The sequence below is a fragment of the Topomyia yanbarensis genome, chromosome 1 (assembly GCF_030247195.1).
Source record: "Topomyia yanbarensis strain Yona2022 chromosome 1, ASM3024719v1, whole genome shotgun sequence".
NCBI classification, from domain to species: Eukaryota; Metazoa; Arthropoda; class Insecta; order Diptera; family Culicidae; genus Topomyia; species Topomyia yanbarensis.
In genome coordinates, this window is record NC_080670.1 from 92345480 (window position 1) to 92372858 (window position 27379).

The following is a 27379-nucleotide window of genomic DNA, read 5'->3' on the forward strand; positions in this document are numbered from 1 at the left end:
TAAACAGCATACCACAAATCGTTTCGATCATTTAGTGCATTGTGGCCACAGATAACCATTTCTCGAATAGTACAGTTATGGTTTTCGAGTGACACTATGCTATGAGCAAAATATGATGTGTGTGTATAATAATCTACTTTATCGACACTGTCAAAGCGGCAGAAGTTAAAGGAACTTTTTAACTGTTATATTTTTTACTGATTCACCCAAGAGCCTCTGCCTCCCTCTTCCCCCTCATCAGGTTGTATAACGTTTTTTTATTCTATCGATATATGGTGATCTGTGATTGGATTGCATGCGTCCTACCATGGTAAGTAGTTGACACCTTATGGTGGAAGTATACTGCCGTTTTGACCAATTGAGCTATTATATTGTGGAACGTATTTGGTCTTCATACGTATTTTGGTCTTCATAATAATCTAGGCACAAGTGGTTTTAGGAAGAGGTTAATTCGGCATGCTATATCCTAATAAACTATTGATGATTACTAATAACCATGATTACAATAGTTAAAAATAACGGACAATATACCATATGGTTGGAACATAAATTCAGATTTTTTCCATAATGTTTTTTACTTGGTTTAAGAGGAGGTTTGGGAGCAGGAGTATATGATACAATACATTCATATATAATTTATAAACAGTTGAATCTGGATGGTTCTGGTCTAGATGATGCATGCGTTATTCGTATTGGTCGGTATTAGGGGAAAGGATTTAAAATTCTTGAGTGGCTAGGACTTCAATACATGGTGTTAGCCATTCTGAATAGATCCATCCTAAATTTGTGAAGCTCTTTCCTACTAACGACTTTTTAAGGTTCAACTGAGAAAGCTTGGGAAAGCAGCCATCTTGAAAAATGAAAAAAGCAGTTTTTTTACACCGTTGGAAAAATCTTCATGAAAATCAATCAATTTTTTTTTGGTTCAGTGTATTTTCACCGATTAGTTGTTTGTGTTGATCGCTCCAGTTATTTTTTTAATATTTGACGTGATTTGTGCCGTTTAATCGTCGTTTATCGTATCAGTCGATCTTAAATTTTGTTTGCGCCCTTGGTATTGTGAAGTTTTAAAGTGTTTTCTACAAATTTTGTTTTGTGTCGTGAAAAAGTCCAGTGAAAATCGAGATTGTTTACATCACCGGACCTGTGTGTAATTACCCACAAAAAATTCACGCGCTCATTTCGCCATCTGCACGCGAGTAGAGGAAAGTATTTCCCACCATAACTTGGCGCACAGTGAGACGAAAACGAAAAGTCGGATCTAGGGCGGGTAGAAAATCGGCATTATGACAAGTGCATGCGATCACTGCGCGAAAACCGTCAAATCGGACGATGACTTTATCGAGTGCATGGGATTTTGCAAAAATGTGGTGCATATGCAGTGCGGTAAACAACTCAACAAGCCGTTCTTGAAAAAACTTGCCGAAAATCCAAATTTATTTTGGATGTGCAATGAATGTGTCAAGTTGATGAAGTTTGCTCGCTTTCGCGACACCGTTTCCTCGCTTGGATGTGTTATCGCTGCTATCGCTGGGAAAACGGATGACGTCTGTGCTGAACTAAAGGCAGAGTTATCAAAAAATAACCAGCAAATTTCGCACCTCGCCAGAAAGGTTTCAACAGCCACTCCAGTCCGGCCAAATTCCGGTACATCTCGACCACCTCAGAAACGTCGTCGCGAGGATGGTCCTGATCCGAGCAGTATTCTTGTCGGCGGTCGAAAGCTAGTCGATAATAGCAACATTCTCACGGTTCCTCCTCCCACTCCGTTGCTCTGGATGTATCTTTCCCGCTTTCATCCCAGCGTTAGCAAGGAGACAGTCGAAAAAATGTCCAAAGAAGGGCTAAACTGCAACGAGGAAATAAAGGTCATTCCGCTTGTTAAAAAAGGCATAGACGTCAGTACTCTGAACTTCATATCTTTCAAAGTTGGAGTTCACCCAAAGTACCGTGAAGCAGCTCTTAACCCTGACACATGGCCGCAAGGCATATTGTTCAGGGAATTTGAGGATAGCCGTACCCAGAACATTTGGTGCCCACCGACTGATTTTCCTACGCCTTCGGAAGTCGCATGTACTCCGCTAAGTCAACCCGGCCCATCAACCCTACAGAGGACTCCGCAACGATTGGCAATGCCACTATACCAAGCTACACCGCCATTGTGAAGGAGTGTCGACGCTGATCGCATACTGGGACGCAATGCAGTTGGTACAATGGAAGCCCTCGATCCCCCCGCTACAGTCGAGCCCTTGCAGCCAGCGTTCAGCAGTCGTCCCGGTCCTGTATGTGTGGGTGGAGAAGGGGTCTTCCAAGCCGCCTTTCTCGGCAAGTATTATACAAATTGTAACGATACAACGGTTAAACCGATTCACGCTTCTAGTTCATCGTCCAACACTCGCCGTAAGCTACTACCGTCCCGTTCCTGCTCTCCGCATCGCTCCATCGGGGTTCAACGCATACTGGGACGCACCGCAGTTGGCACTATGGAAGCCCTCGAGCCCCCCGCCACAGTCGAGCAATTGCAGCCAGCGATCATCAGTCGTCCCGGTCCTGTGTGTGGGATGGGTGAAAGGGTCTTCCAACCCGCCACAAATGGCAAGTATACATCTGATCCGAACACTTCAAGCGCTGATGTATTCTTCGCTTCCAGTAATTTGCCTTTTGCTCTAACATCTTGTGACGAGATGTCAACTATTTCTGTCGCCGATGATGATCGCTGCATTCTGGAGCGCGATGCAGTTGATTCGCCCTCTGCAGAACCTGATCCGTCATCCAATAACATCGAGATTTACTACCAGAATGTTGGTGGCTTAAATTCATCAACGGACAGCTATTTGCTCGCGACCACGGGCTGCTGTTATGATGTCATCGCCTTAACCGAGACGTGGCTCAACAACCGTACTCTGTCTCACCAGGTGTTTGGTTCAACATTTGATGTCTTCCGCTGTGATCGCAATGCCCTCAACAGCCGCAAGACATCAGGTGGTGGTGTACTCATCGCCGTTCGCCATGGTATAAAAGCCCGAGTGATCAACGATGAGCGGTGGGAGAGCTCCGAGCAAGTGTGGATATCAGTGAAACTTGCCGATCGCAATCTCTTCCTGTGTGTCGTGTATTTTCCACCTGACCGAATTCGTGATTACAGCCTGATCGATGTACATCTTTCCTCCGTTTCTTTCATCACCTCGATCGCTGCCCCATCTGATGATATTGTTATACTGGGCGACTTTAACTTACCTGGCTTGACCTGGTGCCCAGCAAGTAACGGTTTTCTACGATTGGATATCGAAAAATCTGTGCTTATCAACAATGCCAGTTGTATCTTGGACAACTACAGTAGCGCAACTCTTCGGCAAATTAATAATATCATCAACGAGAACGGACGTACATTGGACCTCTGCTTTGTAAGTGCCCGGGACTACGCTCCGTACTGCTGCGCCGCTCCGACACCTTTAGTCCAGCATGTGCGCCATCATCCCCCACTACATCTTGTACTCGCTGGTAACCTAGGAGTGAGTTTTGAAGACGTCTCAAGCTCTACCGTCTACGATTTTAAAAACGCTGACTACGACAGCATCGTTAGCACGCTGTTGGATATAAATTGGGACGAAAATCTTAACAATGATGACGCGAACGAAGCAGCGATGACGTTTTCTAATATTCTTAACTACCTAATCGACCGTCATGTGCCAAAACGAACAGTCAGCACAAATCAACACCCTCCCTGGCAATCAACAGTGCTTAGACGATTAAAAACTGCCAAACGAGCCGCATTTAAAAAGTTCTCGAAGCATAAGACACTTGCATTACGAAACCACTACTTTCAACTCAACCACGAATACAAACAGCAAAGCAGACGTGCCTTTTTTAGATATCAGCGAAACGTCGAACGTCAACTGAAATCCAAGCCCAAGTCGTTTTGGAAATATGTGAACGAGCAGCGAAAAGAATCCGGGTTACCATCTTGTATGTCATTAAATGGAGTTTTAGGCACCGACACTAAGGAAATTTGCCAATTGTTTTCCGACAAATTTTCAAGCGTTTTTTCCGACGAGAACCTTTCCCCACAACAAGTCGCTGCCGCTTCAAATCTAACTCCTTCTCTAGGACGAACCATCAACCGAATTTGTGTCGATAATGCTGCCATTCTTGCAGCAAATTCCAAGCTGAAAGCATCTAGTTCCCCGGGTCCAGATGGCGTTCCTTCGATTTTTGTCAAAAAGTGCATCAGCGGGCTTCTTGAACCACTTCGGCGAGTCTTTGTGCTATCACTCAATACTGGAACATTCCCTTCCTGCTGGAAAGCAGCGCACATGTTTCCAGTTCACAAAAAAGGAAACAAATCGAACATTGACAATTATCGAGGAATCTCGTGTTTAAGTGCAGTATCAAAACTATTCGAGCTGGTTGTCTTAGACCCTCTTTTCTTTCACTGCAAACACTACATTGCAGAAGATCAACACGGATTTATGCCTAAACGATCGACAACGACTAACCTGCTCTCGTTCACAACATATGCAATGGATGGATTCGCTGACGGATTGCAAACCGATGCTATTTACATGGATCTATCTGCGGCCTTCGACAAAATCAATCATGATATCGCAATAGCGAAGCTGGACAAACTCGGTATTCATGGACAACTTCTGCGCTGGTTTCGTTCCTACCTCGAAGGAAGGCAGCTCCAAATCAGCATTAAGGACTGTCTATCTACACCATTCTTCGCTACATCCGGCATCCCACAAGGAAGCCATCTCGGTCCAGTGATATTCCTCCTCTACTTTAATGACGTCAACATCAAATTACAAGGACCCCGCCTTTCTTTTGCCGACGACATGAAAATTTTTCAACAAATACGGGATAAAACCGATGCCGAGCTTCTTCAGAGGGAATTGGACAGCTTTAGTACGTGGTGTGATCTAAACAGAATGGTTTTAATCCCGAGCAAATGTTCAATCGTTACGTTCACGCGGAAACGCCATCCGATTCAGTTTAACTACCATCTCTTCGACTCGAGTATTCCAAGACACTCTAACGTCAAGGATCTCGGAGTCATCATGGATTCGGCACTAACGTTCAAACCACATACATCATCCATTGTGGATAAGGCTTCAAGACAGCTTGGGTTCATCTTCCGAATAGCGAAAAACTTTAAGGACGTATACTGTTTAAAATCTCGCTGGTTCGCTCAACACTGGAATATTGTTCTGCTGTTTGGAACCCTTACTACCAGAACGGTGTCGACAGAATCGAGGCCGTCCAACGCCGGTTCATACGCTTTGCACTCCGACATCTTCCTTGGCAAAACAGATTTCAGCTGCCGAGCTACGAAAACCGTTGTCAGTTAATACAGCTCGATACTCTAAGCATCCGGAGGGACTGCTCTCGAGCCCTGTTCGTCTCGGACTTACTGTCTGCCAGGGTGGATTGCCCTACAATCCTCGGACGCCTCGATCTTCAAGCTCGCGTTCGAGCTCTGCGCAATAACTCTCTTCTGCGAGTCCCATTCAGGAGAACTAACTATGGGCGCCAGGGCGCTGTTACCGGACTCCAGCGTGTGTTTAACAGTGTGGCGACGGCGTTTGACTTCAACCTGACAAGGAATTCGATAAAAACTAAAATTATTCGTATTCTGAAATGTAATTAGTTTAAGTAACCACCATTGGGGCCAAGGGGTCTGTTGGTGACGGTACAACAAATAAACAAATAAATAGTACTCTACCAATGCCCCAAATAAACTGATGCATTTTCAATAAAATTTCTCCAAAGATGTGAGAAAAAACTGCTTTTTTCGTTTTCGAAGATTGCCGCTTTTCCAAGCATTCTCAGTTGAACCTTAAAAGCCAGTGTTAAGATGTCTTATGTTCTGCCATTTAAGAGATATGATTGTAATTAGTTTCACCATTTTGCCGAATGTGCTATTAAACAATATCTTTGCAATCTTTCAGTTGATTTTTTAGAATTGTTGCTATAGATTAAATGTGAATTGATTTAATCGACCTTTGCTGAGTAAAACATTATTAACAGCCTTGTGGATTTATTTTACTTTTAACCGAAATGTATGAAGTTTTAGCTTTGGTCCAAGAACGAAACCTGTACGCCAAAAATCAAACTTGGACTAATCTTCTTTCTCGCTAACATTTTTTTATCCAGCCTAAACAATCTGATTTCTACTAAGTAAGAAATAATAATATAATAGTAAAGCACTTCATCCGTGGATAAATTATTGAATTAATTTCCCAATAAATTTCATTTTAACAACACATTCAATTTAATATGAAGGATTACTGAAAACTGTTGCCAAACGATTTAACTTGAGGTAAACATTATGGTAATATTGTAAGGAGAATTTAACTACCATAGCACTTATGATTTTTGTATAATATGGAGGATTCCAGATAAAGTTTTTATTTATGCGTGCAATTAGCGAACTCCGCTCGCTCAAAGACGATGTTTTAAGCATATATACACGTGGAGAGAAAAACCGTTAATTTGGCTGTACGGTTTACCTAGTTATTTTACCTGCTACTTTTGGCAACCAGGAGTTTTGTGCAAACAGATGATAGTTTTAATGAATGTTTGACGAATTTTTGAAATATTTCGCAAAATACTTCATTGTGCAACTCAGAAACGTATTGATTTGCTTTACTGAGGCAGTGTCTAGGCACGGTGTTCCTAAAACCGTTATTAACAAAAAAATGACCATAAATTTGTCATACGGCATTCGAAAGATACAGTATCCAAGCATCCTCTCAGTGAATTTCAAAATGATCCATCGAGAGATTCGAGAGAAATTGCGATTTGAAGTTTTATGACACGCCTTATAAGGCTACCAGCAAACACCCACGGGTTTGGTCCTATCTCTATAAACAAAAAAATATTTGTCTACTTATTTAGTACATGGCATTCGAAAGATATAGTAATCAAGTATATCCCCTGCAAGTGTGAAAATATTTCATTGACGGAATCGAAATTTATAACGGTTTGGATGTGGTATGCGGTCATAGGTGAGTTTTCTACCAGACTTCAAGCGTGAATCCATGTTTGTCCATTGACTATTTAGATCGTTTATACGTGTCGCGGTTTTTAAAGGAAAGCCTTACCATTTAATTTCATAAATATAATGTACAAAAGGTGTGGTACTATTCGAATGCCATGTACTAAATAAGTAGACAAATATTTTTTGCGTTTGCTGGTAGCCTTATGAAGCGTGCCGTATGACAAATGTATGGTCATTTTTTGTTAATAACGGTTTTAGGAACACCGTGGGGGCAGATCACTTGTGATGCATTTTTAAAAATCAGCGAAATTAAATGCATTTCTTTCCATCAAAATAGAAATTCGGAATACATTTTGCGTTGCGTGCAATGTATTTTGAGTTGCGTATAAGACGTCAAAACCCTACAAAAAAGCCCTACATTCAACAAAACATCGAACAAAGTGGATCAGCGTAGGACGATTGTTAAGTAATCTTTTCTGCGAGGGAGTGCAAAGTTGGAAATTAAATGCATTTTTTCTTAGTTGATACAAATTTGTTATACATTCCTAGAGTGATCTACCCCTAGGGCTGTGTACATGTTTTTCGTTGCATAAGAGGATATATCGTAAATGCAGTTGACGAGTAATAGCGATATTTCCGCATAGTTGGTTACCATCTATCGCAGGCTGCTCTCAGATTTTTTCTGAAGCCAGTTTAATGTTCCCTTAGCTCGTTGGGTGCTCCCAAACTCTCTAGGGCGCTAGTCTGATATTCCATTAGTTCGCAGGGCGCACTCAGATTCTCTGGGACGCTAGTCAATATTCCCATAGACCGCAGGGCACTTGTCTGATATTCACATAGTTCACAGGGCGCTCACAGATTCTCTAGGGCACCATAGCTCGCAGAGAACTCTCAAACTCACTAGGGCGCTAGTTATTTTCATAGCCCACAGGACAATACCAGATTCTATGGGGTGCTAGTATGATATTCTCATAGCTCGGAGAGTGCTTCGATACTCGCTGGGGCCCAGTATGGTGTTATCGTGGCTCACAGGGCGCTCTGAAGCTGTCTAGGGCGCTAGTGTGACTCTATGGGGCTCTAATATGATATACACATTGCTCGCTGAACACTCCCAGATTCTCTGGAGCGCCAGCATGATATTCCCAATAGATCGCAGGACGCTCGCAAACTCCCTAGGGTAGTCTGACATTCTCATAGTTCGTAGGGCGCTCTTAGATTTTCTGGGGCGCTAGTATGATATTCCCATAGCTCGCAGTGCTTTCAGATTCTCTCGAGTGCCAGCAAGACATTTCCATAGCATGCAGAGCGCTCTCAAACTCTCTAGGGTAGTCTGATATTCTCATCGTTCGCAGGGCGCTATCAGATTCTTTCTGAAGCTAGTATGGTTCCCAAAGCTCACCAGGCGCTCTGAAACTCTCTAGGGCGCTAGTCTAATAATATCTTAACTTTCAGGGTCATAACAAATTCTCTGGGGTGCTAATCTAAAATTCCCATAGTTTACAGGGCGCTCTCGGATTCTCTAGGGCGCCAGTATGATATTCAAATAGTACGCAGGGCACTCTCAAACTCACTATGGCGCTAGTCTGATATTCTCGTAGTTCGTAGGGTACTCTCTGGGGTGGTAGTATGATATTCCCATAGCTCGGAGAGCGCTTCCACACTCGCTGGGGTGCTTCTCATAGCTCGCAGGGCGCTCTTAAGCTCTCTAGAGCTCTAGTATGACCCTACGTGGCGCTATAAATTCACATGGCTCGCTGTGAGCTCTCAGACCCACTCTAGCACCAACATGATATTCCTATAGCTCGCAGGGTACTCTTAAACTCTCTAGGACGCTAGTCTGATATTCTCATCGTTCATTGGGCGCTCTCAGATGCTCTGGGGCGCTAGTATGATATTCTCATAGCTCGCAGGGCGCTCTCAAGCTTTCTAGGGCGCTAGTAAGACTCTATGGGACGCTATCAAATTCCTTGGGGCGCTAGTCTAATATTCTCATAGATTGCAGGGCACTCTTAGATTCTCTAGAGCGCTTTTACGATATTCGCATAGTTCGCATGGCACTCTCCAACTCGCTTGGGCGCTAGTCTGATATTCTCATAGTTCGCAGGGCGCTCTACGATTCTCTGGAGCGCTTGTGTGATATTCCCATAGCTCGGAGAGCGCTTCCGCACTCACTGGGGTGCTTCTCATAGCTCACAGGGCGCTCTCAAGCTCCCTAGGGCGCTAATATGACACTATGGGGCGCTAGTATGATATTCACATTGCTCGCAGGGCGCTCTCAGATTCTCTCGGGCACCAGTTTGATATTCGCAGGGCTCTCTTAAACTCCCTAGGCGCTAGTTCGATATTCTCGTAGTTCGAACGGCGCTCCAAGACTCTATGGGGCGCTAGTATGATATTCACATAGCTCGCAGGGCGCTCTTCGATTCTCTGGGACGCTAGTATGATATTCCCATATCTTGCAGAGCGCTTCCACACTCGCTGGAGAGCGTGTATGATATTCCCATGGCTCGCATGGCACTCTCAGACTTGCCAGGGCGCTTGTATGATGTTTCGCAGGGGGCTATAGGAGATTAAACTAATCTAAGAAAAGAATCTCAATTAGGGAGGTAGGCAATAAACTTTCCAAACTCACCGGGCGCTCACAGATTTGCTGAGGCGCTAGTATGATATTCGCATAGGCCGCAGAGCACAATAGGGGATTAAACGGCTCCAAAAATTCTTATTTCATAGGGCGCGTAAATAAATCAAATGTTTAACTAGGGCGCTAGGGGCTAATCTATCTAAACTCATAGGGCGCTTCCAGACTCTCTGGTGTGCAGTGATCTCTCTGAGGCTCTAGTATGATTATCTAGTATGAGCGCTTCCAGGCTCTCTGAGGTGCATATGGAGTATTACTATGGGAAGCTAGTAAATTTCTTAGCTCAGGCGCAATGGGAAATCACACTGATTAAAAAAAATCTTGTTGGGTGCTTTTATGGTGTTTACAGTGAATAGTTTGAATGTTTGTGGGGGCAGTAGATGATACGCTGGCCAAACTCGTACAGTACAAATAAACTGATTCCATCATAATGTAGGTTTGTCGTGCACTTCTTTAAAAATACTATAAATGCTTTTAAAATTTTATCATTGGCTTGCCTGTAACACCCGTTTTTTGTGCGAATTATGATACTGTACTGACGAACGAAGCCATCATATTGACAACGATTTTAACGCAATCTATTTCTTGCAGGCCGAGTTATTAATATAATTTACTTGAACCTTTATTAATGTGATTAATGTTTTAGCCCCTCCTCTAAATCGCTCAAAAAGCTTTGATTTTTTGTTAATTGTAGAAGACCATGTCTCTTAGGGTACGCATCTGCTCTCATTGCATAATCACTGATATACTGATTTCAAAATATCCCTTCTTCAAAACAACTTTAATGATGAATACAATAATTACTCATTAGGGTGTCCCAAAATGACATCATGTTGAAAAAGTCATCGGGCTCACTTCTTAAATGAAAGGTTAGGGTATTGGGACCACTTTCTTCTTCGGAGTGAGTTTGCTAAGACGCTTCCTAATGGTGGCGACTTTTGATTTTTGGAAAAATGGGCCGATTTTGGATAAAATTTCAAATTTATGCCTGTTGATGTGGTCCTGAACTGTCTTAGATTTCTTTTCAGCATTTTTAATTTTTCTGGAGATCCAAACGGAGAAGTTTGGTTAGTTAGTTTGTACAAATTTGGAATTATAAGAGCGGCAGGGTCATTAAAACTTAGTATAAAGTGAAATTTTTGGTGTTTTTCAGTATTTTTTCGTCAAAATTGGCTATCTACAAAATTTTAAAAGTACAGAAAACACTTTATATAGTTGAGCTGAATTCAGGGGCGTAATTTTGCTGAAGAAAGTGTATAGCTATGGCTAATGGGGTATGAGTTATTTAGGTTTTTGTTAGATAACCTTTGACATTTTTAGCAATTTATCAAAAATAATGCTGTTCCAAAAAGTAAATCAAGTCAAATGTGCTTTGACCACACATTTTTTTTCGAAAAATAGAAGGAAAATCATGAAAAATGACGTTTTCTGTACGTCTTTAGTATGTCAGGACGAGGTTTAATGAGCATCTGATGATTTTTTTTGTAATTTAAATTATAAAAATAATAACTTTGCTAATGACGCCAAGTCTCTAATTATTTTTTGAAGAGTTAATTCTCCATAATTACTTCTAGGAGGCATCTTCAACAAAACGATTGTGTCAGAAGATGCGCTGTATTCTGTTGTAAAACTTTTTCAAGGATATTTGCCCAAATTTGACTATTTCGGAATTATATGATCTAAACAGTAAATATCAGTTTTTCAACATTCACCGCACTCTTCTGCATTTTTCTCCACTTCAATGTTCCTAACATGAAAATAAGACTTTATATACAAAATGTAAGTACGTTAATCAATTCAGCCTTCAAATATACGCCATAACTTTTCATTAACTCGACATATTTGTTTAATTTTAGTGATTTTCAAACCCGCTAAGTGGCTATTAGTATAGAAAATATTTTTTAAAAAAATCGTCAAATGCTCATAAAAACCGCTTCTGATGTACTAGAGACAAGCGCAAAAAGCCATTTTTCATCATTTTCCTTCTATTTTCCGAGAAATAATATGCGGACTAAGCCCACTTAAGTTGTTTTATTTTGTAGAACAGTGTTATTTTTTATGAATATCATAAAATGTCAAAAGGTTATTTAACAAAAACGTAAATAACTTATACCCCATTGGCCGTAGCTATATACTTTCTTCAGCAAAATTACACCCCTGAATTCGGCTCAACTATATAGTGTTTTCTGTACTTTTAAAATTTTGTAGATACCCAGTTTTGAAGAAAAAATACTTAAAAGCACCAAAAATTTCAATTTTTACTAAGTTTTAATGGCCCTGTCGCTCTTATAATTCCAAATTTGTACAAACTAACTAACCAAACTTCTCCGTTTGGATCTCCAGAAACATTAAAAAAGCTGAAAAAAAATCTAAGACAGTTCAGGACCACATCAACAGGCATAAATTTGAAATTTTATCCAAAATCGGCCCATTTTTCAAAAAATCAAAAGTCGCCACCAGTAGGAAGCGTTTTAGCAAACTCACTCCGAAGAAGAAAGTGGTCTCAATACCCTAACCTTTCATTTAAGAAGTGAGCCCGATGACTTTTTTAACATGATGTCATTTTGGGACACCCTATTACTCATCTGTTAAGCGTTCTGTTAGATCATTTATGTGTTGCATACCATGTTTAATCCTCCGGAAGTCGCACTTATGGCCCACTGAACGAGTAGCCGCTGGTGCCCTAAGACGATTTCACTGGATTTTCAGAGCAGCGTGCACTCAGGGCACTAGCGTGACTGCCGGAAGGTTAAAATGTATCACTAATATTTTTTAACTCTCAGAAAGGCAAGTGGTTTCAGAGGCACGGCTGGTTACAATAATGGTTACAACAATTATTCTCTAATTTGAATAAACTTGTAATTAAGAACAGAAGTGATCGAGCTTTTTCGGCCTTTCAATTCTCTCACTGATAGAAAACCCAAAAAGACTTAATATCACCGGGTCTTAAGAGTAATGCTTGTTGAAGCCACGATTTTAACTTGCCTTTTTGAGGATTAAGCCCATCCAACAAAAAAATGGATTGCCCAATGATGCGTGAGCGGCACTCGCAAACTAAATTTGCTGTAATGAACACATAAAAAGGAGAGATGCAACAGTAAACTGGTTCGAGCTATTTCAGCTTTAAAAAACCGATTTAATCCACCTAGCAGTGAGATGAGACATTTCTTACACATTTCACTATTGGATTAGTTTGCAGAACTCACGAGAAGTAGGCACCCAACTAGAGGTGGGATGAAAACAGTTTCTAGTCTCGCACGAATAAAATCTCGAATAAACTGAATAAATTATTGAAATCAACAAAACGACCGAAATAAAAAAGTAAAGCAAAAAATGAAATAAAAGGTTTTTAAATTAATAAAATTAGTAGAAAAATTAATGTAAATCAAAATTATAAAATACACGAATCAAATAAGATTAGGTTATTAAATAAAAATTAAGATTATAATTAGAAATAGTTATAAGTTTAATAGAATAATACTAATAATACTCATACTAACAAATTGAATGAAATAAAACGAATGACTGAACATGAAATGCATAAAATTAAAGATATGAATAAAATAAATCAAATGAATCAAATGAATCAAATGAATCAAATGAATCAAATGAATCAAATGAATCAAATGAATCAAATGAATCAAATGAATCAAATGAATCAAATGAATCAAATGAATCAAATGAATCAAATGAATCAAATGAATCAAATGAATCAAATGAATCAAATGAATCACATGAATCACACGAATCAAATGAATCAAATGAATCAAATGAATCAAATGAATCAAATGAATCAAATGAATCAAATTAATCAAATGAATCAAATTAATCAAATGAATCAAATGAATCAAATTAATCAAATGAATCAATTTAATCAAATGAATCAAATGAATCAAATGAATCAAATAAATCAAATGAATCAAATGAATCAAATGAATCAAATCAATCACATGAATCACACGAATCACATGAATCACACGAATCAAATGAATCAAATGAATCAAATGAATCAAATGAATCAAATGAATCAAATGAATCAAATGAATCAAATGAATCAAATGAATCAAATGAATCAAATGAATCAAATGAATCAAATGAATCAAATGAATCAAATGAATCAAATGAATCAAATGAATCAAATGAATCAAATGAATCAAATGAATCAAATGAATCAAATGAATCAAATGAATCAAATGAATCAAATAAATCAAACGAATCAAATGAATCAAATGAATCAAATGAATCAAATGAATCAAATGAATCAAATGAATCAAATTAATCAAATGAATCAAATGAATCAAATGAATCAAATGAATCAAATGAATCAAATGAATCAAATGAATCAAATGAATCAAATGAATCAAATGAATCAAATGAATCAAATGAATCGAATGAGTCAAATAAATCAAATGAATCAAATGAATCAAATGAATCACACGAATCAAATTAATCAAATGAATTAAATGAATCAAATTTATTTAATTCATCCAGTGAATACAATGACTCACATTAATGAAATAGATCAAATGAATAAAAAGAATGGATGAACAAAATGAATAGAGTAAAAAATAAATGAAATGCATAAATAAAACAAACGAATCAAATAAACAAAATGAGCTGAAGTGATAAAATGAACAAAAAGAAGAAAATGAGCAGAATAAAATGCATTCAATAAAATGAAAAATTATACAATGATAAAAGGTTATAAATTTATATAAAGAAATAAATTGAATCAAATAAATTATTTGGATGAAATGATTAAAACTAAAAAAGTAGTCAGATTACTAAAATGAAGAAACTGAACAAAATGAATAAACTGGAAAAAATGAATAAAATGCATACAATGAAAACAATGAATAAAATAAGTTGAATGAATGATATGAGTAAAATGCACAAAAAGAATAAACTCATTCGTTTTCGAGCTCTCCATCGAGACAGAGGTTGTTTTTTCTAGTCCGTAGTGCTGTGTGAGGCGATAAAGAATAGTGTTAATCCGCATTCAAGGTTATTTTGCCAGTTCGGTTCGGTCTTCAGTCTTTTGTTCGCGTGTGAGGATTAAACAATAGCCAGCTGTATAAGCTGGATCGGTTCGTCGTTGAACACCAGTTTAAAGCTAAGTGATTTTTGTCATTTTTAACACATTTATTGCTTTCTTCCGTCTGCGCGGGCGCTGACCCCGTGCGTTGACGTTTTCTATGGTTCCCTCTCCGGATGGCCAAATGGAAGTTGAATCGGGTTCAACTTCTAAGGCTCCCCCTCGGCTGTGACCGAAATTTCAAAGGTCCGCTCGGACAAGATAAGGGTGTTGCTAGCCAACTCAAAGCAGGCAAACGATATTGCTTGCTGTGAGCACTTTACGCGGGATTATAACGTGTATATTCCGGCTGTAAGAGTACAATCCGAAGGCGTCGTAACCGATGAGAGTTTGACGTGCGAGGATCTGCTGAAGTACGGGGTTGGCCGATTCAGAGACCGCTTACTTCAGCCAGTTAAAATACTTGAGTGCAAACGTTTGCACTCAGTAGTAGTTGCGGGGGATGGTTCAAAAACGTACCCCCAATCAAATTCTTATCGGGTGACCTTCGCTGGTACCGCTTTGCCAAATTTCGTCCTCTTGCACAGGGTTCGTCTGCCTGTGCGTCTGTTTGTGCCGCGGGTCATGAATTGCACAAAGTGTAAACAATTGGGTCACACAGCCACCCATTGTAGCAATAAGGCCCGCTGTGGAAAATGCGGGGAGAATCATCTAGATGATTCGTGCAGTAGGCAAGCCGAAAAGTGTCCTTACTGTGCGGAGAGTCTGCATGATATCTCGGCATGTCCCGCGTACAAACTACGCGGGGATAAACTGAAACGTTCCCTTGCGGGACGATCCAAACATTCTTTCGCAGAAATGTTAAAGAATGCTACGCCACCATCCTCAGCAAACATCTATACTCACTTACCTCCTAACGAGGGCGAGGCTGGTAACCCACAAGAGGGAACATCTACTAGGGTGCCTAGAATTTATAGGAAGAGGAGGAACATTTCCTCTCGTAAAGTTCCTTGTAAAGGCCAGAAGGTGTCCCTTGACAGGGCTCCGAAAGTCACATCTATTGGAAATGTTGCAACCAAACCGAAGCAATTAGCTCCTGGTCTCGGAGGATTAAGCTTAGAGGAGTTCCCAGCACTTCCAGGAACATCAAAAATCCCAAATGTTCCTCTGTTTCAGTTCGAGAGTAATCACAGTACTGGAATTATAAAACTCTCGGACATAGTGGAGTGGATAATAAAAACTTTCAATATTACTGATCCTATTAAAAGTCTTATGTTAGCTTTTCTCCCTACAGTGAGAACATTTTTGAAGCAGTTGACTGCTAAATGGCCCCTCCTCTCAGCGATTGTATCCTTCGATGGGTAACTCATCGAACGAGGTCACGGATTTGATCACTGTTCTACAGTGGAATTGCAGAAGTATCATCCCGAAAATCGATTCCTTCAAAATTTTAATAAATAATTTGAGTTGCGATGCATTTGCATTATGTGAAACTTGGTTAACTTCCGACGTAGATCTCAACTTCCACGACTTTAATATTATTCGCCTGGATCGAGACACCCCCTATGGAGGAGTGCTTTTGGGGATCAAAAAGTGCTATTCCTTCTACAGAATTAACCTTCCCTCGATAACAGGTATTGAAGTTGTCGCTTGTCAAGTAACAACCAAAGGCAAAAGCCTTTGCATAGCTTCCATATATATTCCCCCCAATACCGCGGTTGGTCACCGACGGCTACAAGACATCTTAGAATCCCTGCCAGCACCGCGGCTAGTTTTAGGAGACTTTAACTCTCACGGTACAGCATGGGGTTGCCTCTATGATGATAACCGGTCTTCCTTAATTCAGGATCTTTGCGATAACTTCAATTTGACAATTTTAAACACGGGTGAAATGACACGGATTCCTGCTCCTCCAGCACGCCCGAGCGCCTTAGACTTGTCCCTTTGCTCAACATCGCTGCGGTTAAATTGCACGTGGAAGGTAACTCCTGATCCCCACGGCAGCGACCATCTGCCGATTGTAGTCTCAATCAATAACGGTTCAGGGCCAAAGAAATCAATCAATATTTCGTATGACCTCACACGAAATATCGATTGGAAGAGCTATGCTGCCGCGATATCCGACAACATCGAATCTACCCAAGAACTTCCTCCGGAGGAAGAGTACAGCTTTTTGACTGGCTTGATTCTCGACAGCGCGAATCAAGCTCAGACTAAGCCAGTGCCCGGCGCGAACATACAAAAACGCTCTCCTAATCCGTGGTGGGACAAAGAGTGCTCAGACGTGTACACGGAGAAGGCCGCCGCGTTTAAGACCTTCCGAGACGACGGGTTACCCGCTAGCTATCGACAATATGCGACGTTAGAAACGCGAATGAAGAGTTTGATGAAAGCCAAGTAACGAGCGAAACATCGATGAGCACTATTTGGGGCACGGCCCGGCGTTTGCGAAACCGAAACAGTACTAACGAGAGTGCAGAATATTCAAACCGTTGGATATTCGATTTCGCCAAGAAGGTTTGTCCGGATTCCGCTCCGGCACAGAAGATTTACCGCGCCGCGTCTCCTCACGATAGCGCGAACGAAACACCTTTTTCGATGGTGGAATTCTCACTTGCTCTCTTGTCGTGTAACAATAAAGCTCCGGGGCCAGACAGAATCAAATTCAACTTGTTGAAGAATCTGCCTGACTCTGCCAAGAGACGCTTGTTGAACTGGGTATCGAATTCTCCACGGAGAAAATTGAGCTAGTTGTATTTTCAAGGAAGCGAGAGCCAGCACAACTACAGCTTCTATTAATGGGTCAAACTATCGCTCAGGTCTTCACAGTAAAATATCTAGGGGTCTGGTTCGACTCGAAAGGTACTTGGGGATGCCATATTCGGTATCTGAAACAGAAATGCCAGCAAAGGATCAACTTTCTTCGTACAATAACCGGAACATGGTGGGGTGCCCACCCAGGAGACCTAATTAGGTTGTATCAAACAACGATACTGTCGGTAATGGAATACGGATGCTTCTGCTTTCGCTCCGCCGCGAACATACATTTCATATACATGCAGTCGACCCATACGATGAGTCTCGAAGTGCTGTCGGGCGTTCTCCCGTTGAAAAATCGATTTTGGGAACTCTCATATCGATTGCTCATTCGATGCGATATCTTGAACCCGGTCGTGATTGAAAATTTCGAAAGGCTTGTTGAGCTCAATTCTCAGACCCGTTTCATGTCCCTGTACTTTGACTACATGGCGCAGAATATTAACCCTTCTTCTTACAATCCCAACCGTGTGCATTTCATAAATACTTCTGAATCTACTGTTTTCTTCGACACATCCATGAAAGACGAGATTAGGGGAATTCCGGACCACATACGCCCACAAGTGGTTCCAAACATTTTTTTTAATAAATTCCGAGAAGTCGACTGTTCTAAGATGTTCTATACTGACGGATCAAACCTCGAAGGATCCACTGGCTTCGGTATTTTCAATCAAAAGTTCACCGCCTCCTACAAACTCAGTGACCCTGCTTCAGTTTACGCCGCAGAACTAGCTGCCATTCAGTATACCCTTGGAGTCATTGAAACATTACCCGCAGGCCATTACTTCATCGTTTCGGATCGCCTCAGTTCTATTGACGCTATTCGCTCGATGAAACATGGAAAGCACTCCTCGTATTTTTTGGGGAAAATACGGGAGCTACTGAGTGCTTTATCTGACAACTCTTTCCAGATTTCCTTGGTATGGGTCCCTTCTCATTGCTCCATTCCGGGCAATGAGAAGGCAGACTCCTTAGCTAAGGTGGGTGCCTTAGAAGGAGACGTTTACGAAAGACCAATTTGCTTCAGCGAATTTTTCAGTATTACTCATCAGAGAACCCTCGAAAGTTGGCAAACTTCGTGGAGCAGTGGGGAGATGGGAAGGTGGCTACATTCGATAATCCCTAAGGTATCGACGAAACCTTGGTTCAAGGGGATGGATGTGGGTCGTGACTTCATTCGTGTGATGTCCCGACTCATGGCAAACCATTACACGCTGGATGCACATCTCCGGCGTATTGGGCTCGTGGATAGTGGTATCTGCGCTTGTGGCGACGGCTATCACGACATCGAGCACATTGTCTGGGCGTGCACCGAGTACAGTTCCGCTAGGTCTCGGCTAATGGATACCCTGCGGGTCCGAGGAAGACCAACCAACGTCCCGGTTCGAGATGTGCTGGCAAGCCGCGATGTCCTCTATATGTCCCTTATATACACCTTTGTGAAAACCATCAATATATAAGTCTAACTGCCCCTTCTTATTTTCCTTATCATTCTCAGAACCCTCTTCCACCTGTATCAAAGCATCTGTATCGAATGAGCCAACAAACACGGGACCTACGGCACGAACATAACATGCTTAACTCGAAATGTAGCCGATCCACATCTGAGCCGTACTACGAAATCGTCTGGAAAAACCCCTGCCATCTTGAGGAGGACCACCCGGCGTCCCAGTACATGATTCCCCTGATGAAGGCCACCCGAGTTTGTAATCCATCCGTTGATCTCACGATGCCTGAAACTGAAATAATTTTCTCTCCCTGCCATCTTTGTCTACCCTCCCTCCCCTGACTCTTATACCCAGAAGTAACACCACTACCCCCCCCCCCCAATATCATCACGAAGCATTTAGCTCTTCTTGTCTCTTCTAGTTTTAACTATTATATTATATAATCTCGTTGAAAATGCCCAACTCTACTACCCACAAAAATAACTATAATTACGAATCTTTACAAAATTCAATCATGCCAAATCAAATTATTTGGATGAAATGATTAAATCTGAAAAATTAGTCAGACTATTAAAATGAAGAAACTGAACAAAATGAATAAACTGGAAAAAATGAATAAAATGAATAAAATGCATACAATGAAAACAATGAATAAAATAAATTGAATGAATGATATGAGTAAAATGCACAAAAAGAATAAACTGATCAGAGTGATTCCAAAGAATGAACCGAATAAAATAAGTAAAATGAACGCAAATGAACAAAACAAATAAAAAGATGCTGAAAGAAATAATATATTAAAATGAAATAATCTTAAAACGACGCCGAATTTAAATTTTTTAATAAAGAAAATGAATAAAACGGATTGTACGAATTTGAAAACCATTGCATCAGAAAGTTTTGAAATGTTTTTGAAAATCCCATCTTATGAGATGCGGAATGAAATAATTAATTAAAATGAAATGGTCATATATTTGAAGCTAAAAACATTTTTGAATATAGAAAATGAATAAACCGGATTGTACGAATTTGAGAACCATTGCATCAGAAAGTTTTGAAATGTTTTTGAGAAAAGGCTAATAAATATGCAATGGACTTTCTAGGGCTTCCATCTTTTTTTTTGGTTTTATTCTTTTTGTTTTCATGCTTCTTTACTTGACGGCGTCGTTTTAAGATTATCTGGTGTTTCTACTTTATTGTTTGACCTTAATTAATTATCAGGAACCTGGAACGTTCAATTTGCTTTGGAATTCGAAGTTTACTTTTCGGTCACATATTCCCGAAAAAAAGATTTATGTACAGAATAGAATTTACTGGTCCAGTATTTTAACGCGCAATTGAATATAGTAAAGTGAGACAAGGTCACATGTGCTCTCAAGCCCCTTGAACAGAGAACGACAGGGAGAATGCGATTCGTGAATGAGACAGGTAGATATTTAAAAGTTTTTATTTGCATTGAAGTAAATAGTGTGAAATGTCTAGGCTATGTCGATAGCATAAAAGCCGTGCATTCAGTTGATTGCAATGCAGTCTCTTTCCATTCATCCTGATAGCTTTCATATTGTTTCGTTCAGAATTCTCGTGCAGGAAATATGGATAAATAAGTCCTATACAGACCAATACTGTGAAAAAGAAATGGTTCAAACTACTCAGTATATCCAGATATGGACGACGATATGTTAGAAGACACATTGTAGTTGCATCCCCCATCGAGAGTGGGTACTTCGGTAGACTTCTTTTCCTGGATCTAATTTGTGGATATTTTTGTTCTTTGATCCATTATTTTTCACGAAAGTTCGTACCAATACAACGAATGTGCAGCTGATACAACTCATGGTTCATTCGCCTGCGCCACGTTCCGTCTTCCATCTGCACGCCACCATAGATGGTACGCAACACCTTTCGTTCGAAAACTTCAAGGGCGCGTTGGTCCTCCATGAGCATAGTCCAGGTCTCGTGGCCGTAGAGGACCACCGATCTAGTCAGCGTCTTGTAGATAATCAACTTCGTGTTGCAGCGAATTTTGTTCGACCGGAGCGTCCTCCGGAGTCCAAAGTAGGCACGATTTCCCGCTAATATCCGTCTCTGAATTTCTCTGCTGTTATCATTGTCGTCGTATACCAGTGAGCCCAAATACACGAATTCGTCGACCATCTCGATTTTGTCACCGTCAATCCGAACTCGGGTGGGAGGTTCACATTGTTGTCTCTAGAACCTCTTCCTCTCATGTATTTTGTCTTCGAAACGTTGATGGCAAGTCCAATCCTGCTGGATTCAGCTTTCAGTCTTTGAGCATATGTTTCATTCAAAATTCAATAGAGATACGAATAGTTTAAATATCACACGTGGAATGTCTCTTTTGAAAATTTTCATCGTCAAACGTTCATATTACCCAGTTCAGCCAAATATTTTTCTATATAGCCATGAATTTCCTGAATTATAGTGTAGATACAGGCTTTGAATACAATTGAATTAAAGTTGAGTTGATGTAGCAGCAGACAAAACATAGTTTTGTTTTCTCAAACCTTCGCAATTACAATTAATAAATATTTCAGATTGGCAGAAGATCTTATCACACAACTTAGAAATGGATACAGAAATAGCTAGATAGATGCGATAGAAGACAGACAGAGAGAGAAATAGAGAGAGAGAGAGAGAGAGAGAGAGAGAGAGAGAGAGAGAGAGAGAGAGTGATGGGGGGGGGGGGGCGTGTGAGGAATGGCAAATGATGGTTAATGCAGTGACATTATTTTTATAGGTATATTATTATGATATATTGATTTCTTACATTCTTATCATAAATAATGTAAGTAGTAATTTTTGCGCCATAACCAGTATAACCTAAATCTTGCAAAAGAGCTAAATTTTCGCTAGATTTTTGGGCTTCAAACATACAGTTGCTTTCGGTGACGCCAAAAGTATAATTATATGAGAAATCTTTTATCTCACTACTAGGTGAATTACTTGTTGATCTGTGTATTGATATACCATCCAACATTTACCTCATGATTGAACGCAATGCCTAATCCAAGGAATAAATGGCCTGTGTTAAGCCAAAGAGGACCAAGCGCCATTTAGAGATACATGCTCTAAAATCGCTATCGCATCCAACATAGCACCAGCAACAGCCACATCTAATTATTTTTGGGAATACAAATATCAAACGAAAGCAAATAAGTGGTCTTTAATTTGCCATGCTAATGATAAGTTACCTAAAAATGCATTATAACATGAAAAATACCAGAAAAAAATTATGGCGCTCAGCTCGGTCTGCCTTAAGGTTCAAGTTACCTTTTTTGAGCATGTATTAGTTTTGAACGCTGGGTAGTATGGGTAGGAAAAATTGTGTTCAGCTTTGCCACCGGATTATACATTTAAACCTTTTCAAAACTCTAAAAGAAGAATATCAGCCGATTTATCAGATCACAACGATTCAAATCATACAAAATAGCTGCTGGAAAAACTATCGGTTTCGCTAAATGGTGCTTTTGAAAAAGTGGCTGTGATTTTTTGTCACACTACCTCACCGTGCTGGGGCATGCAACACAACAGCGCAATGAAAAAACCACAGCCACATTTTCAAAAGCACCATTCAGCTAAGCCGATGGCTTTTCCGGCAGGTATTTTACATGAATTGAATCGTGATGATCTAATAAATCGACTGATATTCTTCTTTTAGAGTTTTGAAAAGATTTAAATGGATAATCTGGTGGCAAAGCTGAGCACAATTTTTCTTACGCACACTACCAAGCCTTGAGGTAACTTGAGCCTTAACGCAGGCCAAATACTAGAACTCACTGTTTCTTTATCAACACATTATTTTGTCTTTGAAGTGAACTTGATTTTTGAGAAATAGTTAATTTACTATAAAGGTAATTCACAAAATGTTCTCAACATCGAATTCCTTGAATCACGTAGATGTGTTTTCATACCCCGATATTCAAAATCGGTTTAGTTTTGCCCCTAAAACAATGAAACAATTTCATTTTTAGTTAGTGGAAATTGGTAAGCAAGGAATAAAAATACAAAATGTTTAATATCTCCGCCGCTCGTGCACGGATTTTGACAATCTATAGCTTGTTAGAAAGGTATTTTTACAAGCTTTCTATTTATGTGCAGTTAATATTGCATTGATTGAAAGTTATTTGCAAAAAACTTGCTGTGTTTTGACAAAATCGCCCATATCTCAGAAAGTAAACAACATATCGAAAATCAAAAATAATAGTGTCAAATGGCAACGTTAGGTTCTTCATTTGAAACTAGTTTCATTAAGATCGGTTCAGCCATTGCTGAGATAATTACATGACATTTTGTACATACATACATACACACATATACACACACACATACAGACATTGTCTCAATTTGTCGAGCTGAGTCGATTGGTATGTGAGACTCGGCCCTCCGTGCCTTGGAAAAAGTTTTCAAAGTTTGAGCGAATCTTATACATTTCTTTTGTAAGAAATGTAAAAAATGATAATATAAAACCACCAGAAGACATAGATTTGAACTCACGACCTTTAAGTTGATCAACTATAACGTTACTATACTATTTATACAACTCATAACCAATACGATATTGCCCATCAAGTAAAGTATGAAAGTATTTTATCATTCATTCATTTCAGGTGTTCGGCAAGGGAGAGCTGAATGGTAACAGTTTTGAGAACGCATCACATGTACTTTTTGGTCCAGCGTACACAAGGTGATGCAAGGGGAGTAAAACTACCTTCTGTTTTCTATTTTTAGCATGATTGGTTATATTAAGATTGCTTACAAAGAAGAGTTGCAAACGTGATATGTGCTGCCAATATTTCAAACCTTTCTAAAATGGAGAACTACAGAATGGGAAAGTTTAGACACTTTGATAATCATTGAAGTATCTAGTTATTCAAACGCGAAGACGCGACAATTGCCGATGATCAGCAGTGCTATCAACTTCCTAAATCTTTGTGATGATGTAATATTATAACTTATGACTTGTAAGGCATTGCAGCAATGTTGTTCTATAAGAATAGTTTTGTCTCTTACTGGCTCGATCGACAGTCACTCGGTTTTTATGTTTTCTCGAGCATGATGCTTAGAGCACTTGTCAATTTTTCCCATTGTTCCAATGTCTTTCGTTGCGATTTTTAGTTCCAATTCTGGGTGTTCAACATATTGAATGTAAAATGAATTCTAGGAGAAATATATACAGTATATCCATCTACTAGAAGGCCCACTACCATTACTTTTACATAGGGCAAAGTTTTGGTGACCATATCAGACGAGTAAAAAACCAGGACAGCCGAGACTGCTTCCCTTCGTTACCGCTCAATCGAGATTGCATTTTCCACATGTTTTCGGCTGTTATAAAGTTATGGGGTCTGGCAGGCAGAGCATCGACAGTAAAAAAGTTCTGGGAGTCTAGGAGGAAGAGCTCTTCCAGAAAGTCTTTCATTGGAATTCGATCACCAAGAACTTTTTCGGATTTACACAAAGGCAGTTCTTGCTACACCACCATCAACGAAAGTTTCATGAGATGGTCTGTGCACGACCGGCGACGAGTTTTCAGTGCTAAAAACACGACATTGACGTAAATCAGAATCACCAGCGATCCCATCTAGCTTCCCTACGTTATGCCTGGTGACAATCATTATCTCTCGATTTTAGATCTGCAATACGTACCGTTGTTACCAAAATTTTCTCCGTTCAATCGATTGTTATAGGAAAACCGACGGATAGCTTGGTGTAATTAATATCAGTTTGAGCCCGAGCTTGAAAAAAATGACATTCCTGCGTGAACTTGAAAGAAAACAAAATTCAATTCATGCCCGTCGCAAGGAATGAAATGTTTGGTTCGTTTCCCTCTTCATTCGTGCTCCCGACACAGCGCATTCAGGTTTGGACATGTTCGGTTTCAGAAGCAAACTGAATTTTGTTTCCATTCTACCTATGGCAGGGATTATTGAGTAAAAGTGCACCAGATATAGATTATGCAATTCACTTATGCTTGAAAATGTAGACATATGTCAGCTTCTGCCTTCAAGCTGTCCACATAAAAACAAATAAATGCTTTGGTTGGTGAAGGAATACATATTTCCTCTGCACTCAAGCATTCCATTCTGCATGAAGTTTCAGTCAGTTGGGAAGTTAATGAATGAGGGAGGCGATGAATCTGAATTTTAGTTTCAGTAAATACACGCAGAAATAAGTAACTGATTTTGAAGTTTCGCAGCATACTCCCTATTATGTAGGATGCTAGACTCGGCGGTTAGTCGCTGTTCAGCGTCCAGGCGTGAAGAAATGTTAATCGTCCATTAGCTATTTCATTTATTTGACACGCCTCAATGCATTACCTGAGCCGTGGATCTTTTAATATGTTTAATGTGTAAATAAAAATAAATAAATCAAATTTCATTGTATATCCATCGGATCTTGTGTACGCGATTTATTACTTTGCGTAAAGATCTTATTTCTTGTTGAAGATCTATTTACTTCATTGCCTCTTGTTGCTTGTGGATCACTTAGTCCGCTTTCTCTCGGTTTATCGTTTTCTTTCTATACTCGCTGTTAATGTTGTATGGGCTTTCACGATTACCTGGTTTGAGTTGTTTGTGGGGCCTACGGGTCACGATCGCTTATCCATGTTCTTTGTTATTTACTTTATTTTCGGTAGTGCTGGCAGTTGATTGGGAAGTAGTAGGCGCATCACAATGATCGTTCACGTTGTGCGTAGGTTCTATTGTTCCAGTATTCGTTGGTGCCTGAGCTGCAACTCCGGTGGTTTATGATTTAGTTGATGTTGATGAAGAGCTGTGTGACGGGTATGCTTGGAGTTGATATTGCTTCGTTAGAGGTTTGTGTTCATGGTTTCTCGTAGTGTGTCTTCTTGTGTAACAGAGCAATGTGTCTTATGACGATTTAAGCCGAGAAGAAGCGCTTGACCATTGTTTCATCGATATTGACGAGGTACTCTTGAGAGATTAAAAAAACATCGGAAGATAAAATTGTGAGATTCGACTGTATTAAGTTTTGTTTGACGCATTCCGATTGAGGATGAGTATACGTTGCAGTTATGGTTGTGGTATGTCATAACTGCGATTTGGAGCATAGTGAAAAGCGAAGACTGAATATATTAGGCTTACAGGAGAAAAACCAGGACAAATCCAGCATTTTCCTTGACTTCCCAGGACACCAGTACAGTCAATGCAAAACCAGGACATATGCTGGGAAACCAGGACGTATGGTCACCCTAACCACATTACCACCAACGTTTCTGTGCTTCGCGGGTAGTGGCAACTATAATGCCACCAAGATAAATTATTATTTTCGAAAGAAATAAAATACGCACGTGTATTAAATTATGTAAACATTGATTTCTATTATAGTATGTATTGATTCCTTGCTCAATTTTCACGGCCTTATAAAGGGTTAACAAAAACCTCCTTGTTGAGTCACTTTAGCGAACAGCGGAATCGAGTACGTTGATGCGGCTGATCTAACAGGAACGATTGTGACGGCTTGTGCCGTTAAAATGCCACGAAAACTGGAGCCATGCAGTAGACGGCATACAGCTTACTGGTTAAATGAGTAGCTCAGTACGTTACATGCTGCTTGTCTTAGAGCCAGAAGGCGGGCTCAGAGTGCAAGATCGGAGAGTGAGAGAGGAGCGCAAGCGACTTTTCGAGAAGCTAGGAACTCTTTAAAATGGGAGATCAAGCTTAGCAAGCCAATAGACATAAGTAGCTGTGCTGAGAAATAGACGCCAATCCCTGGGGGACACGTACTGAGTCGTCATGACGAAGATGAAGGTCCGTCGACACCAGCTGAAATATGCCCGGATAAACAAAAGATAATCGTTGAGGGTCTCTTCCCGAAGCACGATTCAACTACCTGGCCACCGACACCGTACGGCGAAGAAGAAGGAGGTAACACAGCCGAGTAGCAAGCGACTAACGACGAGCTCAGAAGCGTCGATGTGACTAAAATCAAAGAAAACCCCCGATTCGGATGAAATACCAACCGTGGCGCTGAAAGCTGCTATGCTGGTATCTCCGGACAAGTTCAAGATGCTATTACTGAAGCCTTTAGATGATGGCAATTTCCCCGAAATGAGGAAGGTACAGAAGCTGATGTTGCTGCCAATGTCAGGGGAGTACCCGGGCCATCCAGCCTCGTATGTACGATGGGGTCTTAAGACTGCGGTTGCCCGGAAAAGCGAAAATCGTGTGTTTTGTGGACGACGTGTTACTAACGGTGATGAGTAAGACACTTGAAGAAATGGAGGTGTCGGTGACGGAGACAGTAGATGCGATGGAGAGCTGGATAGACGGGGTCAAGCTGCAAATAGCTCACCACAAGACGGATGTGTTGTTGGTCAGCAACTGCAAAGCGGTTCAGCGAATACAGATCACCGTCGAAGGGCATGTGATTGCATCGATGCGTGCACTGAAGCAATT

The 27379-nt window shown here is 40.3% G+C and overlaps 1 protein-coding gene across 1 annotated transcript; it reads left to right on the top strand.

The window, feature by feature from the left end:
- The first annotated feature begins 935 nt into the window (after window positions 1–935).
- Window positions 936–2692, top strand: LOC131694234 (uncharacterized). Its single transcript, XM_058982763.1, has 2 exons — window positions 936–2329; window positions 2381–2692. The coding sequence occupies exon 1, from the start codon at window positions 1287–1289 to the stop codon at window positions 2163–2165; it is 879 nt and encodes a 292-aa protein (XP_058838746.1). The 5' UTR covers window positions 936–1286; the 3' UTR covers window positions 2166–2329; window positions 2381–2692.
- The last annotated feature ends 24687 nt before the right edge of the window (window positions 2693–27379 follow it).

Coding starts and splice junctions, on each gene's coding strand:
- LOC131694234 (XM_058982763.1), top strand. CDS start 1,287: ATGACAAGTGCATGCGATCACTGCGCGAAAACCGTCAAATCGGACGAT.